Source organism: Psammomys obesus, unplaced genomic scaffold (assembly GCF_907164565.1).
Source record: "Psammomys obesus unplaced genomic scaffold, mPsaObe1.curated_primary_1811, whole genome shotgun sequence".
NCBI lineage: Eukaryota > Metazoa > Chordata > Mammalia > Rodentia > Muridae > Psammomys > Psammomys obesus.
Genome location: NW_026591598.1, coordinates 14067611 through 14077698, shown reverse-complemented (window position 1 = coordinate 14077698; position 10088 = coordinate 14067611). Strand labels below are relative to the sequence as shown.

The following is a 10088-nucleotide window of genomic DNA, read 5'->3' as shown; positions in this document are numbered from 1 at the left end:
CAAGGAGCCAGGGAAATAATTTTGTGTGTCGTCTTTATCCGAACCATAAAACTTCAACCCATTTCATATAGAACTAGGGTAACTTTTATGTTTTTTTGTTTGGTTGGTTGTTTCCAACCAGCTCTTACTGGGCTCCTAATTTGTGCCCCACTCATGGAGTGGCAGGGAAAAAAACGCTGTCTGAGAACCACAGGCTTTGAAGCTAGAGGAAGCTGGCCTTCCTAAATACCATCTCCCACTTCCTTGCTGTGACCTTGATCAACCCATTCAAGATACCCACCTTGCTGATTAGAAAAAAGATTAAGATGAAATGGACTCAGCGCACCTGGCAGGCACTCCCCTAAACTATTACAACATGAGTGTCTCAGAGGGTTTTGACCTAGGGCTAAATTGCTTTCACTCTCTAATGACTAATGGATTGACGAGATGGTCTAAGCTTTTGTCCAGGCCACCTGAACTGCTCAGCCCTGGGAGTCCTGACAAGCAATTTCCTTGGAATTAGCTTAATAATGCCTCGTAGGTGTGTGATGCATTTCAAAGAACTTTCCCATCATTATCTTGGGTCCTAGGAGGCAGCTGGGCCCGGAGAGAAGCGGCTTGCTCCAGGTCACACAGCACAGGAGCCTGCAGCTTTCCATCATTCCCAGGTCTTCAGAGTGAACCGAAGGCAGACTACTGTGCTGGGGAGGAAAGGACCCCTCAGAACCGCTGTCCGGTAACTGAGGAAACTGTAGCTGTGGAAACTGAGGCTTACTGGAGGTGCAGCCTGTAGCCCCCAGTACTCAATCCGGGATTTTCATCCTTGATGGGCTTTAAGCACACCTTAATACACAATCCAAGGTGGATGCCACAGGAGTCTTAAATTTATTTGGGGCAAAGGTTTCTCACACGGGAACAGGACCAGCAGAAAGTTGGAGGCCTGCTATTACTCTGAATGAAGAATGCTCATATCTTCCGTCGGTGGAAACCAGGACCCAGGACAGGTTAAAAACTATTCATTAGACTGGGCCGATGATTGGCAGAGAAAGGTCGAAACCCACCACGCTGCCACACACACGCACACGACCCTGGCTCACCCCCACCCCCGCCCAGAAAGCCCCCTAGGGCTAATGCACTAAGGGTAATGACATGGCCTGTTTGTTATGAAATAGAAGTAACACATGCCAAGGCCCGACACACAGATTAGATCATATAAACAGGAATTCAGTGAGGACAGGAGCCTGGTGCAGCGCACCTGGAGAGGCACCATGTTGGGTGCATAGATGGCACCTGGGTTGGTATCTTGCCTTTTGTCCCTGTCCCAGGTCTGATCTCACAAATCGCTTAAGGTCCTACTCCGGCCCGCCACAAACCTACTCGCCCTTCTCAGACTTACAGGTCAAAGGTAAAAGTTTACTGAACAGTGAGGGAACTTGCAGCATCGCTTCACAGCTAGCCTCCATCCCCGAAAATGGCTGCAGATTTGAGGCAAGACCCTGGCTTGATTTTCCAACTCAGGGTCTATGTAGCTCTGGCCTCAAATTCAAGAGATGGTCCTTCCTGTGACTCCAGAGAGCGGTGACTAAAGGCATGCACCACTATGCCCAGAAACCCCAGGGTTCCTCCCTCCCCCCCAGTTTGAAAGTCCAGGAGGAAGCAAGACCAGAAAGCCTGAGAGAAATGAAACTAGGACGGGCAGTCAGTTTATTCATACTTGAAATGGGTCACCACACACCACTCCACTCATCAAATCCCCAGAGCCAGGAAAAGTATCAAAGTGCCACTGCAAAGTCTCAAAGGACTGAAGGAAAAAAAAAAAAAATCCAGCTGCTGACTGCATTTGTAGCAGGTTGAAAGGACTACAGATTGCCCAGTGGACGTGGATTCCTAGCCTGAGCCCTTCCTACCAAAGCGCTCGACCCCTCAGCCGGGAACTTTCTCATTACTGAAAGGATGCGCAAATTGGCTTCTCCCGAGCCCCTAGGATATTTCCTAATTCCCAATAAGAAATGGGAAGACGGCGCATGATGTCACACACAAAGTGTTCAAAAATGGTTTATTATGCAAAATGTTAACTTTTATAAAAAGTTCAATATACATCACATTGATTACAGAAAGTCACCTTCCTGTAAAAAGTACAAAAGCTATATACTCTATTATAGAGTTCATAATCCGGGCCGCAGAGCCATTCTCCAAGGAGACCAGAAAAAGACCAGCGCTTCTGCTGCCTGTCCTGCAGCAGTGTGCAGGGCGGCCACTCGCCCACACAACCCCTTCTCGACAACCCCCTTCTCGGAAAAGCCAGTTTCTTAAGACTTGGGAGTCAGGGTGGGGACAGGGTGACGCTGCCCAGCTGCTGCCCAGCGCTAGCTCTTCAGGCCACCCAAGTTCGGTCCTTCGCTCTCGAGCTCCATCCAGGTCAAGCCTCGAGGCAGGAGTTTGGGGGAAGTGAAGAGGGCTGGGCGCGATCCGGGCTCATTCATGCCCTCGGGCTTCCGGCTGGTGAGAGGGTCCCAGAGTCCCAGGGTCCCAAGCGGAACGGGCGCCAGCACCTGCGTTCTGGGCGGGGGAGGAGAGAAGAGCGAGAGAGCCGTCAGTTTCCGCCGAGCGCGCCCAGGCGGAGGCCGCCGCAGACTGGCCGGCGCCAGGGAGGAAACTCCGTCTCTACCTCCAGCTGATAACTCCGCGCCCCACACAGCCTCCACCCAGTTGGCGCCAAAGGACCACAGGCGGAGCCACCACTCCCCCTCCCGCTGGGAAATGACACTAGTGGAAGTGTGTGTGTGTGTGTGGGGGGGTGTCCCCTCCGTGAAGAGGCTATTTGATGCGAGCCGCGCGCCCACTGGCCCTGGGCTTGGGCCACCCGCAGTGAGCAGAGGCAGCGTAGCGTGCCTTAGGAATGAACGTGATGTTGGCATTGCTTCTAAGTGACCATGGATAGATCTCCTGCCTCTCCCTCTCTGGCTCGGGTTTCTCCAAACCGAGGGAGCCTGAGCTAAGCCTTGCAGCGTTCTGTCAAGCGCGGGTTTCCCATGCATGCCTTCTCGCCCGCCTCAGGAGAAAACCTACCGGGAGGTGCCAGGGCCACCGGGTCAGTGGCAAAAGCTCCTCTTGTCGTTGGAGATCACAAGTTCCGGAGTGAGCTCAGCTGTCTGTGAAAGGAGGGTAAGAGACGAGTTAGCCAAGGCACTGGGGGACTCGGTGGAGGGGCACCCGCAGCACCCCAGCCCGCAAGCTCAGCCCAGCCCGGACTGGCTCCCTGGCGCACCTGGATCGGGAGATGCGGACCGTCCGGGGGTCCGGGAGCCGGCTCCGCGAGGACCACCTGCAGGTCGAGGATGTAGTCTATGACCCGCTGCAGGATTTCCACCTGGCTAAGCTGAGTCCCTCTCGGGACTCCCGGCACCAGTTCCCGCAGGCGCGAGTAGCAGTGGTTCATGTCGTCCAGGAGGCTAAGCGGCTCCTCGGCCGCCGGGCTCTTGCCGCGGCCGCGCGCGATGGCCAGGCTACGTTCCGACAGGCAGCACACCGCCTCGTAGCAGCCGCGAACCGGGCTCAGCGCCTTCATGGTGAGAGAGCGGAGAGAGTGATGCGTAGAGAACACCGCCAAAGCAGCAAACTGCGCGCACGCCTGCAGCCGCCGCCACTTATACAGGCCGCGCGAGGACACACCCCCTTATTCAAAATAGCCCCCCCAGGCTCCGCCCCCGCCCGCCCTGGGCACCGCCTCCCCGGCCCTGGGCGTTCACAGTGGGTTTAAATTGCTAACAGGCTGCCTCGGGCTGGTCTGACGCCGGGGACCGCTGAGCCTCGGATGCGAGGAATGAGGAAGCGCTGATACTGACGAGAGGCGGGGCTCTCGAGCCAGCACAGATTTGAAAAATCACTTAGAACCATTAACTTTAAGAATTTGCTTTTTCTGGCGGCGCCCTAGATCCTGGAGCTGCCCTGCCCCCTGCCCCCTGCCCAACACTGGTTCGAACCCACAGCTCCGAGGTCATAAATCCCTTGAAGAACGAACGCGAACTCTCTCTCTCTTTCTCAAGAATTTTCAAGGGAAACTTGTAAGGCATTAGTGCCGCCTTGTTCCCCAATTTGCTGCTCGTCTGACCTCCAGACTCACTGGCGTCAGGAATTATCTTGTGACCAGAGGGGGAAAAAATTAATTGCGGTGAAGCTGAGGTTACAATGAAGAAAACAGATTTGGGCTAGGCGCTGAGATTGCAGAAGGAGGAGGGAAGGGGAGGTTGAGAGCAAAGAACGCTATTTATGTGAGCAAAAGGGGGAAAGGGGGTAAAAGAGACAGAAGAAAGCAGCCTGAATCCAAGCCTTTTCCATGGAGAAAAAAAAAGCATGCACCGTTTGCCCCCATGAACTCCTTCAGCCACTAAATATATGCCCAGTTGTTCTCTGCAAGTGAATTTGTTCATAATTTTGGACAAGGTTTCAAATATGGGGGGCTACAAGGAATGCTTTCTGCACAAACCCTTTCGGAAGAGCCCCTCCGCAGGCACAACCGAACGGGCAAATCTCTTCTAACTCTCGGTTCCTGGTTCCTCGTTTTGCACAGCCTGCCTCCCTCCCCACACTTTCTCCACTCTGCGAAGAAAACAATGGCGATCCTGCCACCCCCTTGTCTGTTCCTTTCTGCTGTGGAAGGGGCAGCCACCTGGACATGATTAGCCCCAGTCCTGCTGAAGTAGTTCTATCACCATCTGAGCGATCAGGAGAGGAGCCAGCGGGCAGGCGATCCCAGATTGCAAAAGGACAGTGTACTCTCTGCTTGCCGGTCTCTCCACTTCCCAGACTCGGAAGACTCTAGTTCCAAGATTCTGGTTTCCATCTTGGTGGAAACCAGGTGGGCTTTCCCAGCCAAGATTGCTTTCTTAATCAATCAGCCTGGTAAATATTTATGAAGTCGCTTCACTTGGAACGGAGGCTCCTGCCCTCAAGAATCTCACAATGTCCGGGGACAAGATTAACACAGGAAACAATCTGATGTTCAGTAGTGTGTGGCACTGATGAGCAGGACAATGGGACCTCTGAGCTGGGGCAGTTCCAATAGCTGGAAGGACACTGGTCTAGGAAGCCAGAGCCCTGGGTTCAATCTGGCCAGCTCTGCTAGCCATTGGCCATCTACGATCTTGAATAAACCCAGATACCCTGGCTCTGATGGCAGAGGGAGAAGTGAGGAATTGTTATAAATACTTTCTGACTCAGAACTCTATGCTTGTGTGACAAGGAGTGTGGGAAGGGCTGGGAGCGGGCAGAGAAAGCATGCTGGGTATCCCATCACAGGTAAGCCAGTCTTGAGGCCTCGTTCTTTCCCATAATTCCACATTGCCCTGTTGTCCCAAGAAAGAAGTCTCTGAGAGTTTTCTCCTAGGGATATTAAAGTTCTCAAGACCAGCTATTTCGGTGTTAGAAAAAGGGGATCTAACCTGTGGAAACACAAGTCAGTCTCTATATGCTGCAGAAGCTAAATGCCAGCTATTTGATCACGGGAAGGGAAATCTCCGAGGCTGTGGGGACTCCTGAATAACTCAACAGAGGGTCCTTTCTTTGGCTGTCGTGAAGACTTCTACATGTTTGTGCAAAATAGTCAAGCCAGGAGCTTCTAGAAAAATCATGGCCTTCAGTGCCTGGCAGACCTATGTTCAAAACTCCAGTTCTTCTAATTCACTAACTGTGTGAACTTGGAATAAATTATTCTCTGTGCCTCAGTTTTCTCGCCTGTTAAGTGGAGCTAATGAAGTCGACTTCGTTTATTTATCTGTCTTTATTTACTTATTTATTTGTGTTTGTGAGGCAGGGTTGCTCTCTGTAATCAAGCTGGCCTCAAAGGCGGAGACCCTCTGTCTCCCTGGTGCTGGAATTAAAGGGGTGGGCTACCACATCTGGCTCTGACCTCATTTATGTTGGGGTGGGGGGAAGCCTTTAATCCCAGAGCTCAGAAGGCAGAAGCAGGCAGATCGCAGAGTCTGTGGCCAGCCTGGTCTACTGAGTGGGTTTCAGGACAGCCAGGGAATAATTGGTGAGACCCTGTCTCGAAAAACAAAAGAATCTTAAACACCTGATAAGCACGATCCCTCCCTCAGGAGCCCACCCAGGTCTGGTCTCTCTTCTTCAGCCCTCCCTTACTACCTCTATTGCCTCAGGCTGGAATAGCGGGTTTAGGGTTTACGAGGTTTACAATTGGTTTTCCTCATGACGCTTCCAGGCGGAAATGGCCATAGGCTGTGTGGGATAGGGCAGAAAGGTGACATGAGGTTATCAAGCCTCATTCTGTCCTTTCCGTGCCAATAACTTACCTTGGGACACAAACCTCTCCTTCCTGGACCTAACTCTGGGAGAAGGGAAGAGAAGGAGGGGAGCAAAGGGCCTTGAAGGGTCTTTTCTGACCTAAGAGTCTAAGTCTGAAAGAAGCGGGTTTCGCTTGGATTGGAAACACTGACTAGAGTTTAAACCCCGAAGGCTCCCCTGCACGGCAGACTGGCCGGCTCGGCCCGGCCTTCTGCAACTTGTTTAGCGGTGGCGGGGCCTCAGCCTCTTACTCCAAACGCCTCTGAACTTTCTGTTCCCAGTTCTGCTCCTTTTACCAGCTTTTTCCCCCCTCTTGCATTTTTTATTTTTATGAAAGGATGTCATTAAGGCTTTTGTCTGCGCTGTTTTTGTTTCAGAACTTTTCCCACAATCCTATTTTTTGTTGAGGAATCCGCTCCTTTGCCCAGCTGTGGGTCCGGGTCCCACAGCTGTGTTGATCTAAGACTCAGCCCCAGACAGCCTGGCGCCAGGGAGGGACGTCATGCGTTCACCCAGGGATGCGTGTCCCAGGCAACCTTTCCTCGGGCAGTCACCGGCCGGCGACTGCCTCTCCCACCAATGAGCGCCCGACACCCGAGATGGGGGCGGGGCCTGCGCCACCCTCGCCGGCGAGCGGCTTGCGAATCGCAGATGCTGAGACCTTGATAACGTCCCCTGAATTGGGGCCCTTAAAGCCCCCCTTTCTCTTTTAGTTCTTTTGTTTATCCCTTTTCTTTCCACCTTCCTTTTTTCTATCCGTATGCAGATAACTTTTCTCTTTCCTTTTCCCCTCTTAACTATCTCCTCCTAGTGTCAGGAATCATTTTGTAAGCATTTCCAGGAACTGCATCTTCCTCTGCCAAAATTAAAAAAAAAAAAAGTGATGTTGTGCTCTCTGATTTTTTTTTTTTTTGAGGAGCTGGCAGAACTGTAAGCTATTACTGTTTCGTCTTTAGAAATTTAAGACGTGGTGGCAGTGGGGTCTCTAGGCTGTGAATTTCAAAGTCAATGTCATGATGATGAGGATTGCAGATGTCTTGCTTAAACTGGGCTTCTGTCAGCCTGGCTGCCTATCTTTTCTCCATGTGTAGACTCGGGGATCCAGGGGACCTTAGAACCCTGTCCAAGCTTATGGCGAATGTCTGTGACTGCCCTGTGGCCAAGATCCAGCCCTTCTACTCCCCTGACTCCCTGACCGCTCTGGTCCTAGTTCTTATAATTGTTAAGTCTTCTAAATGGGTTCAAGGTTCCCAGAAGCTGTGTTTTAAAAAAATCAAAACCGGTAAGTGATTTATGTAAGTGCGGTCGCACAGTGTCTCAATGTATGCATGCCACCACCATCTGATCAAGTCAAGAGGACAGCTTTTGGGAATGGGGTTCCTTCCTTGTACTCTGGGTCCTGGGAGCAAATGCAGATCTTCAGGCTCCAAGGCCAAGCACCTTTATGCTGAGCCATCTTGCCAGCCTGTGCCTTTTCTAATATCTACCTATTTGTTCAGAAAGGCCTATCCCATGAGTCTCTGCAAATTCGAACCCCAAAGTACACCCCCCAAAACCAGAGGATACAAGGAAAGCACAAAAGATCCTGGCATTGGTTAGGCTCTCCACCATCATTCCTTCTCACTTATCAGCTCCATAACGTTGGGAAGAAAATTATATTTACCCACCTGACAGCTGGGAGGACCGTAGGGGACAGAGGATGGGAAGTCGGAACCTTTCTGTATTACGGTGTGTTGAATGGGATCCAAGGTGCGCCTTGTAGATAGTGCTTCCTCTGAAGGGAGTTGCCAGAACTGTGGGCATCACAAAGAAAGGCAGTATTAGGGACATGGGGACCTACCTTGAAGAGGTGGAGATTTTAGGGGTCATCGAGACAGGCTCCTCTACACTTCAGAAACAGAGCTGTCACGGCCATCTTCATCATTGTTTGTTGACTTCTGTTTGCCAAGAGCTGTTTACCTAATCTTTGTTGGTTTTGTTTGTTTGCTTGTTTGTTTTGGTTTGGTTTTTAAAGTGCTGGGGACGAGACTGGGAGCCTTGTGAGTGCCAGGCAGGCACTGTTCTCTCAGCCTTAGCCCAAGCCCCGCATTTTCTCATTGACTTTTCTGAAACACAGTCCTACTGTGCAGCTTGAGCTGTCCTCAAACTTCAAATTCTCTCACCTCAGCCTCTCAGTGTTGGGATCTCAAATGTGCTCTACCATGCCTGGCTTCGCTGGCCCGTTTTCTGGACACCTAGAAAGAGACTCAGAGAGGCGTATAGACCAGGCTACATACCTCTTAGGTGGCAAATCCAAGATTTTCACCCTGTCTCCAAAGCTTTCATCCTCCTGCATCTATTACTCCGCTTCCATCCTTCCAAGGGACCTCTTGGGGAGTGTTGTTATTGCTCGTATCTATGTGTGTCCACATCTTGATGAATGCGTGGTGGTCAGAGGACAATTTACAGAGGTTGTTTCTCTCCCTCGGCTACAGGACTCCAGGAGATCAAACTCAGGTCCGTAAGCTCCGTGTCAATCAACTTTACCTGATGAGCAGTTTCGCCAGCCCCTGAGAAGACTATTCCACCAGATAGCGAAAAGTAAATTGGGCTCATTAGGGTGATAGACAGGGTGTGTTTATTTAGGTGCTAGAGCCAGGACTCAAGAGCCTTGCACACACTAAACACTCTCTATGAGCGTTCCAGCTCCCCTCCCAATGTGGCACGTCCTTTGACATTACACAGTGGATGCTGCTAAACTTAGGGATCAGCTTTGCAGTTCACTGCCTTCTCCATCTTAGTCCAGCCCCACCACCGTAAAGCTGACTAACCCCTTACTTCACCAACCGGTTAGTGATCGGGCCATGCCCCAGGGCTGGCTCTGCCTCTGGCACAGGGTAAGCCAGAGGGAGCTTTTTTCTTAGTACCTAGCCTGTGTGAGACACTTGTTTATTGGGGGGAAGCTGTGGGTGTTTTTGAGACAGAGCCTAACTTTGTAGCCCAAGGGGGCCTTGAATTCATTGGTGTCCCTTATAAGCACTGGTACAGACAACTTAACTTTAAGTCCTGTGGGCCAGGCCTGGTAGCCTTATACTTATAGTTTCAGCACTCAGGAGGCAGAGGCAGGAGGATCTCCACAAGTTAGTGTGATGAAATGGTTCCAGGGATAAAGGCACTTGCTGAGCAACCCTGATAACTGAGTTCAGTCTAGAACCCATGTGGAGCTGCGATGAGAGAATCAGTTCTACAGGGTTGCCCTCTGACCTCCACAGTCATGTCTTGACATGCATAGCCTCACATATATCTACACACACTGACAAAAAGACTTTTTTGTTTGTTTGCTTTTCAAGACAGGGTTTCTCTGTGTGTAGCCTTGGCTGTCCTGGACTTGCACTGTAGACCAGGCTGACCTAGAACTTACAGAGATCCGCCTGCCTCTGCCTCCCAAGTGCTGGGATTAAAGGTTTGCACCACCACTGCCAAGCCTGAAAAAAATAATTTTTAGTGCAGCATGCTTCACCAACTTATGGGTCTTACTCAGAGACCATGCTTGTCTTCTCTACATTGTTCCAACTTTAGTATGTGTGCTGCCAAAGTGAGCACACACACACACACACACACACACACACACACACACACACATTAATGACAACTGAGTTCAATCTGACACCAGTAATCATCAGCACTTAGATATAAGCTGTTGTTTTTTTTTTTTTTAATTTTTGTTGTTGTTTTTAAAGTTTTAGTTAGTTATTATGTATACACTCTTCTACCTGCACGTACACCTGCAGGTCAGAAGACGGCACCAGATCTCACTATAGATGGTT

At 50.9% G+C, this 10088-nt stretch overlaps 1 protein-coding gene and 1 pseudogene across 1 annotated transcript; both read right to left on the bottom strand.

Moving 5' to 3' along the window:
- Positions 1–2018: 2018 nt before the first annotated feature.
- Positions 2019–3594, bottom strand: Id3 (inhibitor of DNA binding 3). The gene is made up of 3 exons (XM_055611179.1): positions 3248–3594; positions 3049–3131; positions 2019–2538 (listed from the first exon to the last, which is right to left on the bottom strand). Exons 1-2 carry the CDS (start codon positions 3545–3547, stop codon positions 3072–3074), a joined length of 360 nt encoding a protein of 119 aa, XP_055467154.1. The 5' UTR covers positions 3548–3594; the 3' UTR covers positions 2019–2538; positions 3049–3071.
- Positions 3595–9751: 6157 nt separating this feature from the next.
- On the bottom strand, positions 9752–9864 carry LOC129680019 (U6 spliceosomal RNA; annotated as a pseudogene).
- Between the last annotated feature and the right edge of the window lie 224 nt (positions 9865–10088).

What these genes read in the sequence shown, in the direction of transcription:
- Id3 (XM_055611179.1), bottom strand. Translation starts at nt 3,547, where the DNA reads ATGAAGGCGCTGAGCCCGGTTCGCGGCTGCTACGAGGCGGTGTGCTGC. An exon ending in GTCCGCATCTCCCGATCCAG is followed by an intron (nt 3,132 to 3,247) that starts GTGCGCCAGGGA and finishes CTCCTTTCACAG; the next exon opens with ACAGCTGAGCTCACTCCGGA.